The sequence below is a fragment of the Netta rufina genome (genome assembly GCF_964035555.1).
Source record: "Netta rufina genome assembly, chromosome: 1".
In the NCBI taxonomy this organism is placed as follows: domain Eukaryota; kingdom Metazoa; phylum Chordata; class Aves; order Anseriformes; family Anatidae; genus Netta; species Netta rufina.
The window spans coordinates 77,711,925-77,739,837 of record NC_140123.1 but is presented as its reverse complement, the minus strand read 5'-3'; the positions used below and the strand labels follow the sequence as shown (position 1 = coordinate 77,739,837).

The window sequence follows — 27,913 nt, the reverse complement described above, 5'->3', positions numbered from 1 at the left end:
TTCATGGTTCACCTGTCCGGCACAGACTAGATAGTCGACACTGTGCCCTTTGCCCAGGTGTACCAGATCTGAAAATGTTCCCTTTCACACTGGACACAGCAGCATTCCTCCACTGCCAATACCTGCACTAAGTAATCACCACTCCATACTTGTTCTCTTTCTACTCATTCCCCCAGCAGCTGCTAAAAGCAATTATGAGAGAATACCAGGCACTGAGTGAATACTGATCCATCCTAATCTGGCAATTTTTACGTGTGCTTTATCTATCCTACTAATCCTCCCTTCCAAATTACAGACACTACCACACCAGACATATTTATGCAGCCCACACTAAAAAATGTTCACCTGACTTGTACAGCTGCACATGGGAGTACCGATCCATTAAACAAGGCTTTGGAATCATTTCCTACGCTTCGACATTCATTAGAAAAGGATGTCATTATTTTTCTCTGGAATGACCCCACCAAATCTATACCAAAACAATCATTCCCAACTGTTTACTCGAACAGTGAATTTTCAAAAAAGGAGATAGAAGAGAGGATATATCAATGAAAGTGCAATCAGTGTTTCTAAACAATATCTTTTTTTCTTTTCAATATAAGATGGATATCTCCAGTCTTCAGAAATCAATGGAAACTTCACCATGAAGCATCTCTATTTGATACACAGTATATAAGTTGACAGCCCAACAAAGGAAATAACAAGGGAAGCCCACTCTTCTTAGGTGCATGCAGGCATAGGCCACTGCCCACTGCAGATTACACCCACTGTAAAACCAGTTTTGCCCTCTTCCACTTCTGCACACATCCCTTTTCCAAGTTATGCCCATATTCTCCCCTCAGCCAGCAGCTAGGGATGACTGCTGAAGGAGCTGCAGAAGACACTCTCCAAAAGACCCTACACACGGGTACCACAAAGAACAGTGTATGGATCATTAAAACACAAGAAATTACTACTATGTAAAATTTTCTATCCAATAAGCACTAAGTGTTTATTCCCCATCTTAAGCCTATTCTAGGTAAGAGCTCTTATAGATGAAGCAACCAAGGCAAATGTTAAACTCTCCCCACACGTATTACAATTACATGACAGCTGCAAGGAGCGTCCCTTGCAGTAGCTGTGCATAGCAGAGCTTAGCCGTGCTGCTGCTGCCTGTGGAATCCAGGCCACTGGCTACAACTCTTTAGAGCTGACTTGCAGCCTCAAATGAGAAGATGTAAATGCACAGCAAATTAAAAATAAAGAGACTTAAAAGAGTCTTTAAAAATATTCAATACCAGACAAGTTTGAACCAGCTTTCTGTAGGTAATCTGCCTGTAAGATCACACTCTCAGTTAAAAATCATTTTATTGTATCACTGCTTTCTTTCCGAAAGACCTTCCTTCTAACAGCCAAGGAAGAGCTGGCATTTTCAGGCCAGCTAGCTTCTCAAGCCGGACACATAGAGGGATTAAAAATGGGGTTTACATTGGAGCCTGGCTGCTCCACGAAGCTCTCGTAAAATTGGAACAGATACCTAGCTGTTACCTAGGAAACAGCAAGTAAAGTAAAGTCCTGTGTAAACTATTAGGTCGTTTAACAACCAGAAAATTAGAAACGAAAGAGTGGCTCAGTACAGAAATTATTTACTGCAATCTACAAGCGAACTTGATCCCTGAGTACTTCATATCTTTGAATCCCATGAAGCCGGATACAAGCTTTGAAACTTGCGATTTCATTTCAGGAAGAAGTTTCAGGTCCCTCTGGAGAAATGCCGTGATCTGCTTTTGCTTAAGCACAAACCTCAGCATTGGCAGCATCCATGCCTTCAAGCATGCAGAGAGCTACAGACTTTTTACACACCAACAAAGGCTGAATCCTGACAAATGTACAAAAACTGCCACGTACCTGGCTTAATAACATTTCCAGGCATCCTATCCCTTTCTCTCCCTTTGACTCTAACTCAGGTGTGACAAATATGAGACCTGAAGGTCTGGGAGCCTTTTTAAAACACCACTTACAAACAAATAGGAGAGGTCAAGCAGTTCAATTACCTGCAAATACTACATGACCTCCTTCTTATCTGTGCTCACATATTGTCCCTCTCCTTAAAGTTTCCACTGTAGTTACTGCTCTAGTGGTATCAGCTGGGAACACGAACACGGAGAGCCGAGCGGGTCGCTACTGCTTCAGCCGTCACATCGGGTAAGATCACTTGGAGCGGGATGAGACGATGATGTGCTCGAATGATAGCAGCTGTTCTGCACTGGCATTGCCACAAGCAGAGCTGTAATCACAGCCAGGTGCAACAGTGGGAATTTGGGGGGCTAAAGGCTCCGCTTGCACCTGTGGCACTCGGTGACTCCCAGCCACGCAGTAGTTGTTTTTAAAGACCATCTGTCATTGTGACAAGCTCCCAACCTGAGTGTCGCTGAAGCAAGCTACCTTTTGCGTTTCCCTGGCGAGGCCTTTCTCCCTTTTGCATAACACCCGGCTTCACTCAGCCTGCACTCCACCAAGAGAGGAGGGTATGGTAACTATGGTGTGCTACCCACTGAATCATGCGAATTCAGAGCACTCCTGGTTACTGCCATCAGAGATAAATCCTCTAGGAAGATTACCCACACCAAAACCCAGCAAAAATCCCGCAGCTTGAGCAATTCCACGCTGCATCCCTGCGATAAAGTGTGACTTCCCCCATTACTGAGGAGGGCTACCTCCAGTTATATTTAACTACGGCGAAAAGGTGTTGACGGGGGCTATTGTGCTCCTGCACCCATCTGTGCAGCCTCGGGCCTGGCAACTGGCTGCGAACGCAACAGTCTGCGGACAGAGACCACAACTCTGAGGCCGTTAAAAGCAAGATTTATTCGAGACGTATTAGATACCCTAACCGAGGAACGAGAGGTAGACGCCTTGCAAGCAAGGGCTAGCAGCCGCCAACCCCCCCGGCGCCCCAGCACCCATCGTGCGAAGCGCCGGAGGGGCAGCGCTCATCATCGGGCGATGATTTCACCGCTTTTCCAAAAATATCGCCCCCGCTGGAGCTGGCGTGTCCGAGGGCGGGGGTGCAGGGGGCGAGGAGTTGGCACCCCGAGCAGGGGCAGGGCAGGGCAGGGCAAGGCAGGGCAGGGCACGACCCTTCCCCTCGCTTCTCCCCTTGCCCCGATGCGGGGGTCCCGGCGCTGCCCCGCTCCCTCCCCAGCCCGCCCCCCTCTGCTCGCCCCCTCACGCCTCCCGCCGCGGGACGCCCTCGTTCATCGCCTTTTGGGAACGGGGGGAAAAAGGAGGAAAAAGGGGGTAAATGGAGACAGCCCGTCCCGCCCGGGCAGCCGCAAGGAGCCCCGAGCCCCGCCGCGAGGGGAGGCGAGGGGAGAGCGGCGGTGCCGGGCGAGCAGCCCCCAGCCCCTCCCGCCCCGCCGGGGCAGCGAGCACCTTACCCGGAGAGCTTCCCAATCTTCACAAAGCTAAACACGTCCATCCATGCAGCCGGCCAGCTCTGCCCGTCGCTCACTCACTCCAGCAGCAGCAGCAGCAGCTCCATGTCGGGAGAAGGTTGCGTCCAGCGGCAGCAACAGCCCTCGCCGAAGCGGCAGCCGGCGGCGGCAGCGGCTGCTACCCCCCTCCGGCAGGGAGCTGGGCGTGCAGCATCTCGCAGGAGCTAGCTATCCATCTGCGGGCAGCCCTCCCCCTCCGCCCTCCCCTGCCTTGCCCCTCTTTCCCCCCGGGGGGACTCCGGGCACGGGCACGGTGCCGGGGCTCTCGGCGGCAGCCCTGGGTCCCCGCCGCGCCGAGCTGCGGGACGCCGAAGGGGCAGGCGGCGGCGCCTCTCGGCGGCTTCTCCCGAGCAGGAGGAGGGCGCTAGGCAAGGTGGAAGGAAGGTGGAGGGTGTGGAAGGGGGAGTTTCTCCTCCCGCCGGCGATGTCTCCCCCTCCCGTGGGGGAGCGGAGGGCGCTGCGGCGGCGGCCCCGGCGAGCGCCGCCCGCTGGCTCCGGCTGGAGGCGGCCGCAGGGAGACCGCCGGGCACCGGGGCCTCGCAGCCCCCCGGAGGGGAAGGGGCTCGGGGCTCGAGGGGGGCACCCCGGGGAAGGCTCCACACAGGTCGTGGAGAAGCGCCCTGGGCCTGGGGGAAGGCTGGAGCTCCTGCGAGAGCAGCAGCTGGGGAAAGCAGGCAGCCCTCGGTGCCCCCGTGGTCTCCCCAGAGCCGTCACAGCGTTCCCGTGAGGTGGGGAAGGGGCTGCGGGCCTTCAGCCTCAGCTCTGGGTGATCCTCAGCCATGGGCCGCTGATCTGCCTGGGTGTGACCTCTGTCCGTGCCCCTAAAGAGATTTGGGGGAATGGAGTCCTCCCAGGAGCACATCCAGGCTGATACACAGCAACATAGTGGAGCGTTCCTCGTCTTACATCTTACAGAAAAATGGTCCCCATGTCCTGACACATGAACAGTGGAGACTTACACTTTGGCCCTGCATTAGGCTTCAAAAGGGGTACTGGAGTTAGCTATCCATAAGCTTCCTGGTCAGTGACCAGGAAGGCTGGTGAAACTCAAATCCATCTTCATGCAGGCTCCGTACTACAGTACAATTCTCAGCATGGGAATGTATTTTCTCCACTTCAATGTTTTGCTTTCTGTCCTTGCTTGCTAAACAGATTGATATACTCTTTGCTTCCTGCCTCTACCAAGCTTCCGTCTCTTCTGCAGGCTTGCACCTGCGCTCTCCCACCAACCAAGAATTTCAGAAATGATCACAGAGCTCAACAAGTAGACTCTAGCAGCCAGATGAAAACAATGCACTGTTTTTAAATATTAGAACTTGTATTGATAAGAAAGCAAAAAGAACAGGCAGTACGAACACTCACTGTGAATCAAGTTTCAAACTATTCTTTAAAACAATAACAACAAAGAATGATTGATCATCTATTTACATTGGGAGAACATTGAGCCACCAGCTAAAAAACGCTTGCCAGCCTACCATAGATACAAACGGTTTGGGCATATTCTGAAATTCCATATGAAGTATTTTCTGCTAATATATCAAAATATTTATGTGGTTCCCACAAGTAACTATTTGTTTTTATACCAGATTTTTTAAAACTGCAGAACCTGTGCCTGTCATTCACATTGCTCTATTGATTGGTAAAAGTTACAAAGATAACACAGCTTCAGCTGGTTAGAAACTGGTTTATTTATAAAACTGTCATTATTTATTTATAGACTGGGGAGATAGGCCAAGATCCTACAAAGCTAAGCGAAGCTGATGAAACGATATACCATATATAAAATTAAACACATATGTTCTGTATCAAACAAGGTCCCAGTCTTGAGTACTTTACGCTCTGAGGCTCCTCACATAAAGGTGTCTTAAAGCAGTGGTGAGAGCCACAGAAGTGAAAGAGGTTCTAAGGAGTCAGTCTAGAACTTCTACAGTTTCCAGGCCTTTTGGTGAAAAGGCAAATATGGTCCTAGAATATACTGACTGAAGTGTTTCCAGTAGAGACATGTAGAAAAGCAGAAAGCATAAGATATGATCAGAAATGCTGTACTCAGCTCCTTCAAGTACAGTATTTGAGGAAAATGAGAGCAGGTGCAGGAGAATGCTAAAAGAGAGTTAAAGGTAATGAAGAGTCTGTCTTATGAGAAGAGACTGAAAGAGCTTAGCCTAGCAAAACAAAGACAAAGAGGTGAAAAGATTGTTCTTTATAGATACATGTATATGTATGGTAAGCACAGGGTGCATACCCCAAATGATAGTGTGTTTCAGAAAGTCATTAAAATTTAAAGCTAAGATTAAATTGCCTTTATCTCTTTCTTTGTCATTCCAAACAAATAGATGAAGTATTGCTAAGGTTATAGCTACTTTTATATTTTTATTTTCCCAGGCAGAAGCTATTGCAAGAGTCCATCTATCCCAGAATGGTTGTGGAGATAGCATCGCAATAGCCAACATTCTGGGGGTCTGTTAATAGTGGTGTCACAGATATCTTATTCCCAGATGTGCAGACATGAGCAGAAAAGCTGAAAAAGCGTGTTTGTTCCTCCTGTACTAAATACTGGTAACTTTTTGGAGCCCTGTTATGTGGAAAATGTGGGAACCATGCATGGAGAAGGAGACTGAGGTGTGAGTGTGAGAACTTCAGCTCATATTTCTTCAGGTACTGGTGTCACAGCAGCTGGATATGAAATCACGTCTGAGCCATAAGAAAAAGATAAAATTTGCTTGCCCAAAGAAGCAAGGTGAAGGATGTTCCATTTCATGAGTACGTGTCAATGTATGTAGTTTGGACTGGCTTTGGAGCCTTCATCTACACATTGATATCATATTTTAGTGTTGTATCTTCATTTGTAGAAACATCAGTAAGACTATGAGCTAACTAGACAGGAACAAACTAATTAACAACAAGACCAAGCTCTTTCATACCTTTTAGTTACTGCTGTTGGGTTCTTCTTAGAAACTTCTAAAATTTAGGTATCTAACCTGACATAGCCATGCCTTCTCTCTGTGGTGGACAGGCAGCTATCACTCCAAAGCATCTCATTTTAGAAAAAGCCACATAAATTGCCTTGTGCAGGTGCTTTATTTTCTCTGTCAACTCCAGTGAGAGGAAGCCTAGATGCCTATCTCTGACTAAAGGCCTGTCTTCTAGACGACGAAAGTTACATGAGATAAAAAACATTTGAAGGTGACAAAGGTACATGTAAATGCTGAATGAGAACAGACAGCCAAAGACAGCAAAACAACATGTATTTAGTATCTCAGTAACAAACAATAATTGAACATGAAGTTCCCAATCTTAAACCAGGAATCTGACATCAATTCCTGGCTGAATTCTTAGCTGGCTTTCTTTAAAACAGAAAGTAAACATCTCTTTTTGAGGATGTTTTGTTACCATGTACTATTACATTTTTATTACTTTTGCCCAAAGTAATTCAAGTGGGGCGCTTAATACTAATGTTTTGTGTAATCATAGATGTCCTACTGTAGATGGTGGGCCAGTAAAAGCCTTAATTAATTACAGTATGGTAGCTTTGTGTATTATGCATTTATACAGAAAGGAATCTTTGCCTCATTTTATAATGCTCCTTGTTCTAAAGGAAATGTCAGACATATGTAATGCACATAGGAATATTATGGCACCTTAACTTAATAATACTTTAAAACTAATTAAACTGCTCTAAAGGCTTATATTTTTTAAATGCCCAAAATGCTTTAGTCCTAGGGAAACTGTTATGGAGATGGAATGTAAATATCTTTATGAGTGACATAAAAAAAAAGAAAACATTTTTTTGTGTGTTCACAGGTTTTAGGATTTTTAATTTTTCCTTCAGAGACACTGAATATTCACTGGAAGAATATGCTTTGAACTTTCCTAGGTACTACACTGCACAAACTTTCAACCCTGCAGCTGGACCAATAGCTGTTTATTACTTACAGGATGACTACAATTTGCTTCTAGATAATTTCAATGAAGCCAGGTGGAATCCCACACCAAAGACATAATATGAAATCTCTGGAAATGGCTGAGGTCCAGTTTGCATTTTAATACTTCTGGAGGTCTCACAAGTTTTCCTCTCATATAAATTAAAAATCCATTTCTGTAGTTTTATTTAAGGCTAGTCAAGTTGTTTTTTTTTTTTTTTTTTTAATGATTTAAAATCTTAAAAAGATACTTAAAAGTGCTGTATTTCATATTCAATATGGATTTTAATTCATCAAGTTGCAATGACTTTTTTACCTCCTGAGATAAAAGCTGAAGGTTCTGTGATTTTTCTGCAGTGCCTGATGATATTACTCATATCTAAATGGCATAAATGTTTAGAGGAGTGTGGTAATAAAATCCATTAAGTAATGGAGTGTTAATACATAGCTGATGGTCTGAAGCTTTGAAGAAAGATACCATTTTAGCATTGTAGACTGGTGCTTATTGAATGCTATTTGAAGTATTTGAAGAGTTATCTGTTTATGACTATGTCATGTTCTGTTCTGTAGTACTTTGGGCTATTTGTATTTTAAAACATTACATTCATTTTTCAGCCCCAGAGTTTCAAAACATACCTCCCCGCTCCCCCCCCCCCCCTTTTTTTTTTTGAATCTATTTCTTTATGCTGGTGATTACTGTATGTATACAAGTCTCTATAAAAATATCATAATGATTACAAATTTTCTCCATCCCCATTTATGTGTTATCAAGAAATCCCTCTGCTCACCTGGAATCTATACACCCAACTCTTACACATCATTTCTGGCACCTTTATTGAATAGAGTTTTAACAGGCTTTTTTATTTTTATTTTTTTATTTTTATTTTTTTTTTTATTGACCCATGCAGACTGTTAAGCGCTAAATGTTTTCACCATTGCTACATAATTTACTGAGGTAGACATGACATGTCACATACAAATGCAAAATTAAATCAGAGGTGGTAGAAATGTTAAATAAGATCAGATAAGATTTTCTTGCTTGTCAGTTAAGAAATGAATCAATCCAAAAGACTAAATGATACTATATTGCATGGAACAAAATAAGCATAGATTTCAGAACTGGTGCAACAATTCTGATGAAGCCAGACATACATAGTCAAATGTATGCAAGCAGGTTTGTTAAAAAGACAGTAAAAAACTACTGGTTGCTATTATGAATGGAAAAGTCTTACAGCATATCGAACCTGATATTAAGTTGTTTTTAGATGTTACCATACACAAATGAGATTAAGATAAGGGATGGAACCTTAGGCAACATAATGGTAGAAATGTTTCCTGCTTTAATGCAGAAGAAGATAATACCAATACATTAGTTCTTTTTAAATAAGCTGGTCTTCATTAAAAAAAAAAAAAAATCATTTTTCTATAATGGATATGTATGAAATATTCAAAGCAGAATATAGAAAGAACAGAGTCATCTACAGTGGTTCTTTCACTGACAAAAGGCCCAATTCAGGAACATCTTTAACTCAAGCATATAAATCAGCCCTATTCATGACATCACTTAGTCTAACATATAACTTGAAACAACTGCCAAGTTAACTGTGTGTTTAAGTGTTGTTTGAATAAATATGATTTCACAAATCATAAGAAAATATATGAAAATGAATCAGAAAAAAGAAATGTGAAATGCAAATGTGCAAGTGAGTATGCTTGAAGAGTATTTACAATAAAGGGAAATTGAGGGAAATGTAAAATCCACCCTGTCTCAAGGCAAATCTGAGATCTGCCAACACTGTTTTTCATACTTTAACCAAAATAGTGTACAGACTGAAAATTGTGGCAACTTTAGGGAAGATGATAGAAGTTGGCATTTTAAAACTGTTAAAATATAAAAGTCAGGACTATCAGTGAAGTGTTCCTTGCATTATCTCTTATGTTATTCAGTTGTGACAAAAATGATCAAATATATGTTGAGTTTCAAAAATCACAGGGATATTCTCTTTTGTGTTTCATCATTAAAACAAACCAAAGACAACCACATTAAAAAATGGGGGAGGGGAAGCATTTATTTTTGTTTGCAGTCTGAAGCTTAAAATCATCAGAAATGTTTTTTAATGATTATTTTTTCACAGGACCATAACATGATTTCAATTATGGCCTATAAATTTGCCAGCTTGTCAGTCTATGACCACAAAATGTTTGGTTGCCTTCTCTGCCAGTACAGGACATTTGCATGAATCTCAATAAATATTGCAAACTTTTGTTCTGTGTGGGTTTCCGTGGGAAATATCTGCAACCATCTGAGTTGAAGGGAGAAAAAGCAATTTCATAGGAGCAAAATAATTTACACTCAGACACTCAGAGAGGAGGAGAAGAAAAAAAAAAAAAAAAAAAGGAAAAAAAACACCACACAATTTTTCACAATGAATAGAAACTTCACATACGCAGTGTTTGTGTCTGGGTGCCAAAGCCTAGTTTTCTCAATCCATATTTAGGCACTTGCAGATAGGTGGCCTACTTGTCAGTAATACTAACATTCACAAATGAAAAAGAAATTGCCAGTTACTTCTAAAAACCAAGCAGCTTATACAGAATTGCCTGGATACCTAAAGGGCCAAACTTCAGCACATACTTTTGAAATATTCAGCCTATATTTTTAAAGATCTTGCACACCATGTTTTAGCCACTAAAATGTTTTCTTTTGATCTTAAGTGCAGGATTAATAAATCTCAATCCATTATATATATGCGAGGTCTCAGGCAATAGATAATTATTCTTAGCTGAGGGGAGTTACTGTGCACTGCAGGTGATATCCCTGACCATAGCAGGAACAGAAAAGGCTGTGGATCAGCGTTTGGTTTCAGTGTAGCAGCGTGTATACAAGGTGTGTACAGTCAAGCATATTATGTGGCTTGCATTAAAAATGTTGTTTCCTCTGGGTAGGAGAAAAGACTGTGAACCTGTCCGCAGAATAAAATACAGCAAGGTAGTCACTTGTTCAGCATACTGAGCAACATGATAAGGAGTCTTCTGTGCTTGAGGCATTTCTGATTATTCAAGTGACCACTGGAAAGAATCATTGAGGATTTTCATTTTGTCCAGGCTATGCAGTGCTTCTAGAACAGAAACTGAGTGCCCTTATGTGGCTTAGCTATGAATACTGGAGAAGAATTATCACAGGAATGGGATATATGGGAAGACCAGTGGGAGCTTCAAAGCTGAAAAGGACAATAACACGCTATAAAGCTCACAAATGTTTCTTAGGAAAGCATGCGCAATTCTGAGAAATGCACTGCAGCCAATGAGAAGTATTTTGTAAATACAATGCAATTAGGAAACTATTTGCTGCATTGTACAAGCCTAATGTACAAGCTCAGTTAGGAGGTATGAGAAAATGAGCATTCTAATACCCGTCGGCAAGCGTGGGTGACATGTGACACAGCTGAGTAATCTGCAGGTGAAGGCACTTATGTCATTTTTTCTGCTAACCAAAATCTGTTTGCCCAGATCATTAAGAAGAAGATTGACAAGAGTGTTTCACACCTGCATTCCCTCCTTTGGCTACCAGTTCCAGTCTGGGTAAAATTTAAGGACCTGCATTGTCTCCACGCCTATTATCTCAGACCTGCCTTACCCTTACCCCTTTGCAGCACGCCCGGTCCCAAAACTGAAAGCAAGGGGTTCAGCTGCAGAGCATTCCCCAGGGAAGGCCATTCACACGATAAGCCCCAACTGTAACCACTTCAGCCTAGGTCACACTCATCAATCACACGAGTGGTCACACACACCTGGTGTCAAATGAGAGCCAAAGCACCAATGCACACCATAAGAATCATCAGTCTGTGCCGATCAGCTTACAGGGTAGAGACATTTTAGAGCACAATGCAAGATCACTTTCTTTGTGCTCCCTAGTAGAAACAGTCTTTAGAATTCACTGACATTTAATCATCTGCCTCGTATCACTCCTTTTCAGAGTAGCTATTTTGGTGCTACGTGGGGGTTGTCACAGAAATGGTTGCCTAATTCTGATCTAAGTTTTGTGATGTGCACCCAGATCTTTTACTGATAAGCATTTTACATCCAAATGTAATAACAAAACAAATTAAAAGTGATTCTGTTTCATGAAAAGAGCAGTGACATACTTATCCCCAGCTCTTTCAAAAAAAAAAAAAAAAAAGCACAATTTCCACAAAGCTGGTGGAAAAATTTTCGTACATCAATGCACAAGTTCCCACTGCCTGCCCTATCTCTTTAGTCTCAGTAGTTACAGGTGAATGGATTTTCAGTAGGGTCCAATAAATCAGGACTTTTTCCATGTAAACTACAGGCATTGGTATTTTCAAATCACTGCCGGCCTTATAAAATGGCTGAGGTTCAGTGCTATTTGAAGCTTAGCAGCCAGAAAAATACCAGTGCAACTGCCAAGACGCTTGCTGCTTCATGCAGCAAGAAACACAGACCTAAATGAGATTTTTTCCTTTTTTTTTTTTTTTTTTTTTTTTCTTGTAGGGAGGCTGCAAGGAAGCAGGGGGTGGGGAAAGGAGCTGCTCACTTGATTTTCCCTGAAATACACTGTGGCTGTAGATCTGAATCAATCCAATGAATGCTTTACAGGTGGTTTTAAGAAGATATAAACATTGACCAATTAATGGCTTCTTGTTTTCCTCTGTTGAGATTAGTTCATCTATATGTTTACGGTATGCCAACAGCATTTTTTTTGCAGGACAACTCTCTCAAAGTTCTGTTTGTGCAAGTCTGCATTTTGTTACTTTATGTGAGTAAACACTTAAATTCTACAGATCCATGAGATGTTTGCCCACAGGATTAAAAGAGAAAATCCTAAAAAAAAAAAATAATCTTTAAGATTCCTTTTAAAAAGCTAAAAACCACTTTTGCTTCAGAATTTAATTGGTAATCGATCTGATGGGCCCAACCCATGTGCTTCTCAAAATTGGATAATGTATCCTACTAGGGCTATATTTGCTTCTTGTACCACAGAATAGCAAAGCAGATTATGACCATAGTTGTAAAAATTTGATTTTAGTGTGTAGTATTTGATATCTTTATGACACAGGAGAGCAACCTGTTTTTTTTAGGGATCATCCAGTTCAAACTTTTTGAATGCTCAACCTCATTTTGCTTATCCAGTTTTATGTAATGTTCAAAGATATAGTAGGTAAGGTAGGTAAATTTTGCAGATCTAATATTGTGCAATTTCAATATGGATTTCTAATAATTACCATACTACTTTATATTTTAAAATACTATCTTTTTATTGTATCTTTTTTCTTATACTCACAATCAACCTCAAATCTTTCTACAACCTACAGAGGGATTGATACTAACTCACAGTTTATATAATGAGTCTTGTTCTTCAGTTCCCAACACTGAATGAAAATAATTTACTGCTGTGACAATGACTTAAAAATATTAATCAGTGAGTATAGACAACAAGCATGCAAGAGAAAGCAGATTTCAAAAAGATTTTTAACATGCAACAACAACTTTTTGCATATGTAATTTGCTGTGCATCATTGTATGAAAAGTACTTATGATTAGGACAACCTATTTTTGTGTTTTTCTGGAAAATCTTTCTTTTAAACATGGGCCAAAACTACTGACTCTGAGTCAGGAATCAGCCATGTATTTGTGATGGGATCCTTATTTGGTGATAAATGAGGTAGAAGTACTGAGGCCTACTAAGATGAATGTAATACCAACACCTTTACATGGAGGGGGAGGGGGGGGAGAGAGAGAGAGAAAAAAAGGAGAAGAAAAAAAAAAAAAAGGAAAATGATTAAAAACTAAAATCTAAACACCTAGCTTTTAAAAAAAGGAAGACAAAAACAAACAATACATTTTCTACAGAGGGAGATGAACACCCTTTTCAAGTCAAAGGTGTTTTGCAGGTAAGAATAACTAGCTGAATGGCAACAAATTCTGCTTTTTCTGCTCTAGTCCTCAAGAAATTCTTCTCTTCACCTCCAAAACCTGCTGGACTGCTGTCTTGTCTCCATTGCAGTCCTTCAATCCATGCATGAGTTGCAGGCCTCCTCTGCTCACTTGCTTGCTCACTCCATCCTGCAGCCTTCTTTCTTTTTGAGAACTCTCAGTAGCCCTAAGGGAAGGAGAAATCTTCCATTCATCCAAGAGGTCCATCTTCATAAAAAGAACACAACGCATGCTTGGAAAAAATAAATCAGATGCCCAGCACAGCCTGTCCTGAAGTTCTGAGCTAGGTTGGCCTCAGACTTTGCGTACCAAATGCCATAGTTTAAGACTTCCTGAAGAAATATGTCTTTGAGAGTGATTGTGACATCTGGTTTAACGCTGCCTGAGAATTAAATTGGTTTAGCATAGTTTGAAAACATGTCAAAAGATTGTTTTTTGTTTTAAACATACACTATCCATTTGAAGCATTATTCTTGTTATCCATCAGGTGAACTCAGTAATGCTGGATATTCTCCAGAGCCCATTTCTCTTATGTTCCTGCCAGATGAATGGCTGAATTGTCAAAAAGCCATTGCAGTATGAAGATGAATTAGAATCACACAGTAGGGGTCACGACTACCCACATCAACTTCCTGCTTAAAACGTTTGCCACCTATTTGTGAAAAATGAACTCCACTTACCTGAAAGTCACCTTACTACTGTAGTTCCCTCCAGGTCCCTATGCAGTCTGCAGAGACTGACTGCAGGCTTTTCCTTAGGAAAAGTCTGCCCACCTGTGGTGTGACTAGTATTTGGGGGGTTGAGGGGGAAGAGATGTGTCTCCATCTCTCCAACACTGGTGGTGCTCCTAAGTTCCTCAGTCAGTGTCTATGCTGAAGTAAGCCTAGGCCATTTGGCAATTTGGCAGTCAGGCAGCTGAAGAGTAAAGGAGAAAAGATGACTGTGATCTTGTAAGCTGTGTCAAGAGAAGTACCCATTATACCAATTACAGGACCTCCCATGGTTGAATCATCGCTCTGTTGTTGCACACTCTCACAAGCAAATGTACTTTTGTTCCTCGGTACAGTTTGAAATAGTCTATCCTACAAAAAAGAGATCCTGAATCTCCTGGCACTTGTTCAATATTACACTCTTATCTAGCTTCTAGCTCGTTGTTACACCTTTGTAGCATTTTATCCATTTGGGTCCAGTTCTGTATGACTCAATATATTTTTCTTCACATTTTCATTCTTTCTTTTTAGCATTAAAGTAATTGTGGCCCTGTTTGCATAGGAGTTAAAGTGTACAGTATTAGTAAGACTGCAGTCATTTGAAGTCTTGACATATCTGGGCAAACTGGAATGATTTGGCACAGAATTCAAATCAAAGCATCTTGCCGTACATAAATAGAAGTACAGTTTTAAATGGAAAGCTAAATACAGATGAAAGATGAAAGAGGTCCTAAGGAGCTCTGGCAAGTTTGTTAAGGTTATTACTTACATTGTTACTTATGTGACATGGAAAAAGTATATGGTCAAAAGACTACAGAGACTGCTAGATTTCCAGCCTGAAGAGTTTATGATCTAATGGTCTGATTCAGGCAAAATAGCCAATGAAATCAAATAGGAAATGCACATGAATAAAAACTCATAATAAAGGAAACCTAGGCACAAACTGTTAACTCATATTATTTGTGTGTATACACTGCAACATGCAGATCATGGATCAAAGCCTGAAACATTGTGAGACTGACTTTAAACAAAAACATTTTTTAAAGTTCTGCATTCTAATTTGTTTCCCTTCTGGTCTCTATGCTTTTAGAAAGCCCCCAGTTAATGCTTTCAAGCTTTCATCTGCAAACCTGAGGGCTAGAGACTTAGATTTAGTGGTATCAGAGCTTTCAAGCAATCCCATTTATCAAGAAATTAAGTTTGCAAGGGAAAAAAAAAAAAAAAAAAAAAAAAAAAAAAAAAAAAAAGACATTGCAAGAGTAAAAATAAACAAGTAAGTTGGCAGCCTTGGATGCACTAATATGGAAAACTTTATATTTTAACCAGTTTTAAATATGTAGGATAATTCTCAAAATACTTTCAAGATAGGGAAACATTTCCCTTATTCCCTTTAAGTACACAGGAATTAGAGTGGGTTAGCTTTCTGATATCTACCAGCCAAAATGATAAATGAATACATGCAAAACATAAAGAAGTAAATAACATCATCTAAATATCCACTACGAACTTAAATCCACCTTACTTAAATCCACCTCATCTGTCTCTTCCCAGGCACAATTTATTGAAAATTACCAAAAAATCTAAATCTCTTTTGTCTGTAATTGTACCTTCACGGATCAGACACAGTAAAGGGGCTTGAAAACTGATAAATATGTCATTGTGAATGTTGCTCCTATTTTTTGCCCCTTTTACATTTTCAGAGGAAGGTATGGAGACTTTTTCACATCTGATGATCAGACTTGCAGTTTCAATCTGTACTAGGAAGTACAGCCTTAGAGTTATCAATTTTTGCTGTTCCTTGGAATTTAAATGTAGGGTCTAACAGCTTTCCAGATAAAGCAGAAGCATGAGAAGAGTGGATGCTGCAGTTGGCAGAACTGGTTATGATTCTTTAAAAAAAAATTACTTTGCTAAGCTTATACTACTACCACTGTGTCCTAAGCTTTTTTTTTTTTTTTTTCCTCTTTTTTTAAAAAACAAACAAAAAAACAAAAAACACACCACTGTCATTGATCAGCCTATGTTGTATATACTTCAGTAAAGAGGCATCTCAGACTAGTGTCCTTTCCTTATTTAATAATGTTATTACTGTGTGTTGGTTAAAGCACTGTCTATTCAATACTTCTATGGAAACTAGTATTTTGCCAGCAATATGAGACAGTTCCTCCATAGAAGCAGTGGTAGATTTTTAACAGAGTCTAATCTCAAGCAGCTGCTAACCACATTACCTTGAATTTATCAGGAAAAAAAAGAAAGTGAAGACTCTGGTAATAGCACTGCTAATACCTCTGCTTTAAAAGCAAAGGAACTGGGGGAGCCTGGGCAATCAGCAATTGATGTGCTGGATTAGACTCCGGATGCAGGATGCAGTATCCTCACTCTGGCAGTGCCAATGCTACACTTCAAAGGAATTCCATAAGAGCAAATGGGACAAACTCAGGAACACACACACACTGATCTCATCCCTGTTTCTGAGCAAAAATGAATTTAAATACTAAGGCACAAGGCTTAATATCCACTGCGAATTGTGTATAGCAATTAATTTTAGTTCTGTATAATCTTGATTTTCATGTAATTTAAAAAGTCATGTCACCTGCATTCATTCATTAGATTAATTTTTATGTCAAAAAATAATGTTTTGAATTTAATTAGAACAGACTTTTTACATAAGAATGCACAGAGTGAAAAGTTAAAGTCACTCTCTTCTCAAGTCCATCTGCAGAAATAAGTGGGCACCATACTCTTCCCCAGCAGAGGTTTCTGAGCAGTAAACTGGAGTATTAGCTTCAAGAGATTTGCATTAGTCTAATCCAAAGCAAAAGTAACAAAGCTATGGGTAATGTTGATGATGCATTCATACCATATTCATTCCATGTATTCAAGTTCACTCCACTCTGCACTTTCCTCATCAGATATCAGCTGCAAACCTCTGCTATCCAGAGCTACTGACTGATCTTAGGCAATTTTTGTTTGCTCGATAATGAAATTCATAGGGTAGAGGAGCAGGTACAAATTCTACTATCAGCAGCCTGCCAGTATCAATTCTTTATCTTTTGCAATAAATATGCCACGGAAATGCTCACTGAAATATGAATTTTGGCCAGTGGCAAAATCAGTCGGAAAACTGAAAGACCTTAATACTATTTCAATGAGAAATCACTGATTTAAGAGTCATTAGCCCAGTGGTGCCAATACAACTCATGACCTCTTCAATGAAAAAGAGTAGTGATCAAGCTGAGCTTCACAGCATCCAATACAAAAGAATCACTGGGGCAGAAGAACAACTGATCATATTTTTGGTTTAGATCTACTCCCACGAAGTGCAGAATGGAAGACTAGTAATTACTAACAAGCACTGAAGGCAGAAGTAAGCTATGAAGATCTGTCACAATAGAAGAAAAAATAGTCAATATAGACAATACAGTTCAAAGACACAGACCAGTCACTGGTTTGCTTATGCAGCATTTTAGAGAAATTCTAAAAAGATGTAGAGACATAGCTATAACATTTTTAGGGAATTTAAATAATTACACTTTTGTACTACTCTCTATAGCATGGTTGCCTAGTTACGAAGCAGAGTCCTTGGAATGACAAAGAAAGTAGTAGTCATTCGTGTTTAAATCCCCCAAAATATCAGCAATGGCTTACCTATAAGTAGAGGTAATGTAGGCTTATAGTTTGGTATCTCACAATTTGCCAGAACTAGACAATTCATCATACACAATTTTATGCCATATTTGAGATACATCTGTTTCTAGTTCTAAGTTATTCATATCAGAAGTTCTAAGTTATTCATATCAGATCATAAGCAATCAGTGTACAGAGTTTGGAATCTGTCATTCACAGATTTTAGGTCACTGAGGTGTCCATGAATTCAACAATTCAGGGAAGCAATAAAAAAAAAAATAAATTAAAAAAAAAAGCCTATTTGTTTCATTAACTATTACAGATGTCTCTGCGAGATGTCACTCTGAGGTGCTGAGAATGCTGTAGTATCAGAATTATCTCATCACAGCAGGAAGGGTAAAGATAAAGTCAGAAGTTTTTTTTTTGTTGTTTGTTTTTGTTTTGTTTTGTTTTGTTTTGTTTTTAAGATATGCTATTATTCTCTAATTGATTGACTCCAGTAATTTATTCTGTAGGTTTTTTGAGTTTGTACACTGTCTGAATTAATTGCATGTCTGATGTATACAAGGTGCACCAATAGTAACGTGATGCCATGCTTGGTTCTATGCAGACATCCTTGGCATCTATGTGCAAACCTTCCAGTTCATGTTTTACTTTAAACACACACCTTCTTTACACAATAAGAACAGTAAAAGCATTCAGGAATACAAGGTTTCACTCCTTTTATCACCCTCACTGCTGAATTCTACTGCAACTCGCAAGAATAAAATAAGAGTTATGAGCTAAAGGATCCAAGTCTGCCTCCTAAAGTACCCAGCCTGGATTTCAAACATCACAGGTAATTTTCTGGAGCTTATTTGTCCCAGAAGCAGTGAACTAGTAATTGCATGCCAATTTAAAGATAGACATAACAATTATTAAAGCTATACACTGGCACAACAGAAACAAAGAAAGCCAGATTTCTATGTTAGTTATTAAGAGTTTCTCCATTCACATTAAGGTCATAATTTATATTTTGATGCTATCATAATTTACATAAAAGATGTTTTACTTTGACATTGTAATAAGATCTCTGTAGACTCTGACTGTTCCTTTCCATGGCTGGTGTTTTTCACACCATCCTATTGTAAATACAATACACATTTATTGAGCAATTCAGTTTCAATAACTGGCTCTGATAGTCTTAGTAAAAACACCAAAATTTCCAAAATCCCATTAAAACTAGCTTTCTCTACTGTTTAATTATTTTTATAAGAACGGGATAGTTGGCTAGAAAAGCATTGGAACTGTGGGGATTATTTTTGTTTTTCTCTCTGTAACTATAAGGACATGATTAGACAGATATTTCATTGGAGATTTGTTTTAGACCAGTGTGATTTAAAAACACTGAAAATATAATACACTTTAGAATGAAGTTCAACGTTATAACTTTGAGGGAATTTTAGCTATGTCATAATAGAACAAAGAGCTTTCCATCAATTAATTAAACTAATATTAAAAGTGAAATTCTAAATTCTCCAGATAAAGGCAGACATCAAAGGAGAGTAATATTGTAATAAAATACTTTGCAAATCCTTTCTGTCTATTATCCCTCTTCATATTGACTGTCAAATAATTTAAATAAATGCCATTTCAAGGAACACTGTAATCAGAATGCTGTGACAGGGAGTATACTCTCTACACAATACATGTATTTTATTCTACGGTCATGGTTTTGAGATACGGTTTGGATTAATTTTAGTGTGGAGACATGTTAATCTGTATAGGTTTGATAATCTAAAAGTAATGTGATATAAATCCCAGTGGTGTAATTGTTTTTGTGAACTTACTGCTGAAAAATCTGATGAGATTATTCAATGTATTAGGTGTATACTATGTAGATCAGTTTGTTAGTTTTGGGAAATCAGGAATAGGCGAAGAGATTAAACTACTGTGGTGGTTTTACCTTTCTAGGCAGCTGAACTCCACCACAACCACCTTCTCACTCCCCCTCCACAGAAGAGGAGGGGAAGGGAAGAAGAAAAGGAAAGAAACAACTCATGGGTTGAGATAAGGATAATTTAATTAAAGGAAAAAAAAATAATTATTAAAGAGAAGTTATTATTAATTAAAAATTCTAAATACAGGGAAAAAAGGGAAAGGGGAAAAGGGAAAACAAATTTAGCTGTGTGGAAGTGCAGAAGAAAGAAATTACTCTCTACATCCCACCAACAAGCAGTGCTTGACCACATCCTTGAAGCAGGGCCTCAACACACGTAGCTGCTGTTTGGGAGGACAGACATTTTCACAACGAGAGCCCACCCCTCCCTTCTTCTTCCTTTTTCCACCTTTTATTGCTGAGTGTGACACCACATGGTATGGGATATCCGTTTGGTTGGGTTAGGTCAGCTGCCCTGGTATGTTCCTCGTCACCTCTTGCCCACCCCCAGCCTGCTGGCTCTGGTGGGGTTGGAGGGAGTCCTGATGCGGTGCCAGCACTGCTCAGCAGCAGGCACAACAGCAGTGTGATACCAGTGCTGTTCTAGCTCCAAGTGCAGACACACTAGCACAGCACTGTATGGGCTGCTGTAGGGAAAGTTAACTCCGTCCCAGCCAGACCCAGTACTATTACCTACTAGCTCTGGCCACAGTAGCTCAGAAGGGAAGGAATACAGCAGTTGTAACTGAGATTTTAGTATGGTGAATAACAATTTTGAAATCTGGAAATTCTTAAATCTCTTTCTGAGGATACATTTCCATGGTCTACTAAATTTTTCTGATTCTACATAGCCTTAAAAAATATACTGTGAATGTAGAAACCAAAGCTAGCTTATTCATTTGGCATACTAAAATATGTGAGACTTCCTGATTATCCAGGTTCTTCCTGATTATCTCCCAACAGTCAGTGGAGGACTTCACAGCTACAGAGCTCTAAGAACTTTGTAGTATTCTTTTTGCAAAATTTTGACCTTTCAGTAATATTATTTTTATGATACATTTTCAATTATCTGTATAATTTAATATTATTATTATTATTTCTTTTTATTTTCCATTAACTTTAAAAAAAAAAATAGCAGCATACTTATATGTCTTTGTGGTGCATTGATCACTGTTCCTTACTGTTATACTACCTAACTATAAAAACACTTTCATGCGTCATTGTGTGTATGTATAGGTATATCTGTATATGTGTATCTGAAGCAGACGTGGTTATCTCTCCACCAAACATATAAAATCCCCCTTTTTATGTTTTATAGTTAAGACAGTTTTCTATACCATCTTTTCATACTAAAGTCTATAAATTCTTCTTGCAAGTCAAGGAAGTGCTAAAATATATGCATTTTATATTGAATATATATGATTTCTCCAGTGTGTTTAATCAGAAACTTTACAAATGGAGATAAGCTTTTTATATTTTGAATGCCAGATTCTTTCCCCAGGCATTAGTTCAGTAGAAGATAGTGAGTTCTGTATTAAAAAAAAAAAAAAAAAAAAAAAAAAAAAAAAGCTTGAAAATGCAGACTCATTAATGTAAATTTAGAAGACTTTTTTAGATGCAATGTGCCATTTTTCTATCACCTCTGCATTCCCACCAGTTTTGATTTGTGTCTGTGCACAATCAACTTATTCATTTACCTGCCTTATACACTTTTTCCCACTCCAGGATTTGGAACAGACACACTGCAGTGATGGATGACCAACTCTTGCCCAGCTAAAGATTTCTCTGTCTTTCTACAACATTCAGTGTATTCACTGCAGTAAGTAGTTATTTTACCTTGAGGAAGTTAATGGTTAAGCACTGAGCTGGAAAACATGCTTTGTACAGAATGCAATCAGAGTACTGATGGCCTGCTTTGTCTTACTCACCACAGATATGAAGACCCTCCAGGTTCTACATCAATCACTCTTTCTTCTCAATATCTATACAAAGGCACTGGGGAAAATTATGAGACATCATTTAAAGTACCAACAACATGGATCACTTTCTGCCCCAATGGATGGTAAGTCTTCTACTCTGTAAAAGTTATCTGCTGTCACCTGTGTCCAAAGTCGGAGTGAATCCTGCTCAGATCCATGGATAATGCCACATGAAGTGTATAGACCAAAGCCCCATCCAGCCTGGCCTGGAACACCTCCAGGGATAGGGCATCCACAGCTTCTCTGGGCAACCTGTGCCAGTGCCTCACCACCCTCTGAGTAAAGAATTTATTCCTTATATCTAATCTAAACCTACCCTGTTTTAGTTTAAGACTATTCCCTGACATCTTGTCAATATCTACCCATGTAAAGAGTCCTTCTCCATTCTTTTTATAAGACCCCTTTAAGTATTGAAAGCTTACAATGAGTTCTCCCCAGAGCCTTTTCTTCTCCAGGCTGAATGCTCCCTGCTCTTTCAGCCTTTCTTCATAGGAGAGGTGCTCCAGCCCTCCGATATCTTTGTAGCCCTCCTCTGGACTCATTCTAACAGCCCCACATCTTTCTTGTGCTGCGAGCCCCAGACCTGGACACAGTACTCCAGGTGGGGCATCATGAGAGCAGAGCAGAGGGGGACAATCACCCCCCTTGCCCTGCTGGCCACTTGTCTGCTGATGCAGCCCAGGATGCAGTTGGCCTTCTGGGCTGCAAGTGCACACTGCTGGCTCATGGCGAGCTTTTCGTCCACCAGAACCCCCGAGTCCTTCTCTGCAGGGCTGCTCTCACAGAGTTCTTCTCCCAGTCTGTACTCATGTCTGGGACTGCAGTCTATAGCAGACACACACAATGTCACCACATTGGTCTGCCCACTAATTCCTGACCCGCAAGCTCTCAGCTTGCTCTTCACCATCCCGCAGCAGAGCTCTATGCATCTGCACTGCCCACTCGCATATAGGGAAATTCACTCTTCTCACCTTCCAGAGAGCCTGTATCTATCCATCACAACACTCCAGTTTTGTGAACAATCCCACAATGTCTCTGTGCTCCAGATGAGATCCTACCCCTGCAATTGCATACACACTTCTAATTCCTCCTGTTGGTTTCCCATGCTGCAGGCATTAGTGTACAGGCACTTTACAGAGGCACCCAGCTATGCTCATTCCCCAGAAAGGGTATGAGAACTTCCTCCATAATGCCACTGGGGACATAACAATGATGGGAAGAGAGGAATATTAACATGAACATGCCATATCACAGCTCCTTTCGCTGCTGCGGGACTTCATTTGCAACACTAAGTAAATAGTGTTTTGACCTGGGACTTTTTCTGTATGCTTCACAAATTCTGCACACAAGCTGATAAAAATACTCTTTTATCTTTGAGTAGCAGAAAGCCTAAATCCCTCCTTATGGATAACAAACATGGTTACAGTGGTCTGGGACTTCATGATCTTTAGGTAGGTTCATGATAACTCACGTTCCCAGGGGACAGAGCACTGGCTTGAAAAATTGTTCACCACTGGCTAGAAATACAGAAACAATACTTGGGAGGCAACTGCAGGCATTTGCTGTCTTTTTGACACCTGACTGATTCCTCTTGTAATGCCAAATTAATTCCAAAATCTTTTTCCTCATGTTTATATAGAGATCACTGGCATGAGCCAGAAACAAGACTTCCCTCAGTATTTACATACTGTACTACTGTCCAATGCAGGAGTTAAGCTCATAAAAACTCTATGACCTAAAACTAGTGAATTCCTTTCCAAAGGGAGGTGGGAAAAAAAGATTTAACTTCTTGCTGGTCTGAAAGTAGGAATTTCCCTTTAGTCAAACAATCCAGAAGTTACACCCACTAATATTACCTAGAAGAAATTTTCCTTCTCTTAGCCCTCTAATCTTGCATACATATGTCAAGAAGCAACAGAGATGGAGAAAAGAGAATTTTCCAACATTATCATAGGGATGTAGGTGAAGTATAGTGCATAAGTGGGATCCTGCTGTCAAAGTAATTCTATTTTGGGTGGCACTGAGGTTAATAGCATATGTCTAGGTCTAGAGTGAGAGGCAGAAGGAGGAAGACATAAAGAAAACCCAATGCAGTAAATGCATATAGCAAATAAAAATGACTCCACTCACATCAAATGCTTACTCTCAACTATACCGGTTTATGGTACTCTACAAAAGTAGGAATAAGCTTACATTTAGAACAAGCTTATGAAATTCATTCAGAGTTGTAATTCCTGAATCTCATACTTTCACGTTCATCATAGCTGTATTAATGCTCCAGCAGGTTGCTGCTCTTTTCAGCTGAAATGATGTTTATTACTAATGTTGATGTTTCTACATGTCATGTAAAACATTGCTTTTAAATGCTTCTTTTTCCAACTTCTGGGAGAGTTGATATTTTAAAATGCATTCTAGAAAGGATGAAGTTTTTATGTGGAAGTAGATATGGGTGAGATAAAACAACTCTTGTTTTTTTTCTTCTCTCCTTCCTCAAAGAGACATGAAACTTGAGCAGTACTCAACAACACCATATCACCATAATAAGTATATGTATTTCTTATGTATGTAAACAGGATATTGCTGGGTGATGCACAATCAAAGCTACACTAAGTCATTGTTCCAATGGCTGAGCAATTTTCTTTCCAAAAGGACACAGAAATGAAAACAAAATTCTGCAATCACCGGGAACTCATTCCTCAGTGATTACTTTCATTTTCATTTTAAAATGTGATAAAGGATCCTGCACTTCTCATTTCCCTTGAAGATGATTTCAGATGATCTGACAACAGCTGGGTTTTTAAGACTATGGGTTCTTAACCATATTCAGACACGCTGGGTAAATCTCACCTCATAAAACTTGAGCCTGCCTAATGTTACATGTCAAGTTTAAGCCACTTCATCAAAGTTCTGCATTTATTCAATGAATGAGGTAGGAGCAAGTATCCACCAAAGTTGCCTGCCTTGAACACCCATTGCAACAGGGGATAAATTACCCTCTGGGCATTCCTGGCCCTATGGGTTATGGAAAATATAAATGATTGGTTTACAGAGGTGTAGGTTGCTAGAGGCATAGGTTATAGTAGTAAAAAGCTAAGAGAGGTGAATTTGATCTGTAAATGGCATCCACGTTAGAATTTTATTCTATTTTAATGAGACAATACTGTAGCATTTGTCCTGTTTTATTACAGAGTAGCTTGAAAGGAAGGAGTCAGAAATGTCAGGGACAGTGGAAATGCAAGTAAATCAATGTACTGTGCAGACAGTAAAAATACAGGGAAGCGAGCATGGAGAAAAGCCTCCTCATAGAAGGTGTCAATTAGCTTGTTAATCAGAAAGGAGAGGAAATGTAGGCTTTCATGGAAAAATGTAGTAATAACTGTTCCTCTAAAGAAGGTGAACCTACCTTTGAGTAATGGCTGTCTGGAGAGCCAGCATGCAGAGCAAGAGAAAAATCTAAATATGCATGTTTTGGTGAGGCTAGCAAATAGTCTTCTGATTTCTTTTTATTTTGGAGATATGTTTGTTCAAACAGGTCAAAACAAAACAAAACAAAGCAACTTAATAAACGCAGATGAGAACTGTTCCTTAAACCATAATCATATGTAAACAAATAACTAGCTATTTTACCTTCCTTAAAAACAGTGAAACGTGGTAAAAAAAAAGGGGGGGAGGGGGAGGAATTATTATGCTTCCACTGCAGTAGGTTCAGGATTAGAGTAATCTGTTTTATTTCTGGAAACAATGTGGCCCCTCTTCTTATTGTGACCGTGTGAGAAAGAGAAGCAAAGTGTTATGCAAACAGGCTACGGGGAGTAGCTGCCGTCCTCAGGGGAGGCTTGGCGCATCCTGGTGTGGAGCTTGGCTGGATATAGATAAAGAGAAGGCAGGCTTGAAAGGGGAGCATTAAGCAATTAATCTCATGCCGGCTTTAAAACTAACATCTCTGGCAGAAAGGGTCACAATAAAGGGGAGATACAGAGAACAGGGCGGGGAGCACAAAATGAATGAGGTATAGCTGTTTGATGGGCAATTTCACCTGACAAATGCAGTTGTTTGGGGTGGAGAGGATCTGTCCTTCTTTCTGTGGGCTGTACAGTAGAAGTATCCTTGCAGCAAGGAGCAAAGTATTGCTCCTGGTATGAATAATGGGAAATGTCTCCCACATTCTTTGCTCATCTCCCTGGTAGCTCATAGCTTTGCATCGCTGCAAATTCTGTAAGTGCAGTTTTTACTATGGTTATTCTCAGTATTTCATCTCTGGTGGGATACTTGGATATTTCTTCATGGCATCATTGTCATCAATGATGGATGAATCTCAGGAAGCTGAAATTTCATTTTAGTTTGGATACGCATCTGAATATTGAGATGATTCTTTGAATTGTATATGGACTACATGAACTGAAAATCTCTGAACCTGGGCTGAAAATGTGACAAGTATGGTGTTTCTCATGAGTTTTCAGACACTTTTTCCATGGGCTACATCTAGAAATACAGAGAAAGCAATGCTGCTGTAGTATTCTGGAATTTGGTGGTGAAAAAGGAAAGACCTTCAAGAATGGCTCATTTTGTAGAACACAGTTTAACTTAAAGCTCAGTCTCGTTCAAATGAGAATAAAGTCCATTTTAATACATGCAGGATTACAGTTAGCAGGGATGTAGTGGTTTTTTTTTCAGCTGATAAAATGTGAGATCTTATATCGAAATTGGAAGAAAAAAAAGTGTGTGTGTAAAAGTAGCTTGATGGGTGAAAATCATCTTGTCTAATTACAGACTTCTAAAAGTTAGATATCTAAGTCTACTTTCCCTTTATAGTTAATAGAATCATCTTCAGAAAACCATTTGCTGACCTGTCTTAGATGCCTGTCTTGGGAAGAGATGAATGGCTGTCTGGAGATTTGAACTGAGGGTAACAACATTTTCAAAACATTAAAGCTGTGAAATAAAATTTCAAAACAGAAACCCTTTTAATCAGGCTGTGTGCAACAGAAGTTGAGTGATTCCTGGTGTTTTCAGGGATCAAGGACAGGAGTTCTGGAAAGCAGCATTCTCCTTCACTTAGTTTTTGTATTGTTTATTTCTTTTATGAGTTTGCTATCAGTAAGACTGAATAGAATGCAGGTAGCAATTTGTTCCACATCAGCTCAAAATAACTTAGAGAAGGATGATCTGTATTCCAGTCCAAACCTTTCATGTCTTTTTTTCTTTTATCACATTACTCCGGGACCTTCCAGCAACAGTCCATGAATCCAGTAGTGATATCTAGATGATGAAGTGCAGATCACAGTAATAAATTCTTTTCTTTTTTTTTTAACCTTTGACCATTTCAGAATCACTTTGCTGTCTGGTTGACCTTACAATATTTTTTGTAACATTTTAAACAGTTGTATAGCTTTGAAGAGCAGCTCTTTTAATGATTTCTTGTTCCAACAACGCAGACTATCCACAAAGCTTTCCTCTCTGGAGCTCTGAATGGACAATACATATTCCTAAACCAGTGACAGCTTTATTGTACTATCCAGAATCCCATAGGGACACAAAATTGTAGTTGTATAGCATTGGTGACTGCTGATCCCCAGCTTTTCAGTTTGATATGCAGTGTTGGAGATACCGTAACAATCTTACAGCGACTAACAGACCATCTTAGGTAATTTAAAGAACAAAAAGCATTTATCATTTGTAACTTCTGCTTTCCATGCTGGAACTGTAGAGCTGGACATTTTTCAGTTATCCAATATGGCAGTCAGGAGATAAACAGTACTTCATTTTCTATGATTGTGAATATTCTGTACTTATTTATATCAATGCAAACTGTGCATACTGTGATATAATTTGATTTGTAACATCTTAAGTCCAGGCTGTAGGGGGGAGAAACTTCAGCATGGTCAAGGGATGATTAGCCTCACCTATTCTAAAAGATGTCTGAAAGAAACTAAAGGTCCTAACTCTAAGAGGAAGACAGTACTGAAGTGATTGTGTGGAACAGTAAACAGGTTTGATATGCAAAAGTTTAGGGTAACACACATAAAACTCTTATGTGGCTCTGCTCCTCAAGTAATGAGGTTATCTATTGTCCTCAACAATACTGTCCACATGCTCTCATTGCTGGGATTCTCCCGGCAGTCTGAAAGTTGAAGAGCATGCTTTCATACTGACCATGCAAAGAATGACCATGCGCAAGTCAGAGCTCCTGCCCACCAGCCCTGTCCACAAAACCATACCACTGCCCTCACTGGTGGCTACAGAGAGAGCACCAATGGTCAGAAGAGGGAGGTAAACCCAAGTGGTATCAGTGCCGGGCAAGGGAGTTATCACACTACACGCGTCACAT

At 39.9% G+C, this 27,913-nt stretch overlaps 1 protein-coding gene across 3 annotated transcripts in view; it reads right to left on the bottom strand.

Moving 5' to 3' along the window:
• FRMPD4 (FERM and PDZ domain containing 4) overlaps positions 1-27,913 on the bottom strand; it is a gene marked incomplete at both ends in the record, with an annotated part of 417,104 nt that overhangs the window by 308,914 nt on the left and 80,277 nt on the right. For 2 of the 3 annotated variants that reach the window (XM_084305436.1, XM_084305437.1), the window contains one exon: positions 3,420-3,460. The exons of the other annotated variant lie outside the window; for it this stretch is intronic. In XM_084305436.1, the coding sequence (XP_084161562.1) occupies positions 3,420-3,460 (41 nt within the window). Of the gene's footprint in view, positions 1-3,419; positions 3,461-27,913 lie in introns of those variants that run through there. 3 annotated transcript variants of the gene reach the window in all.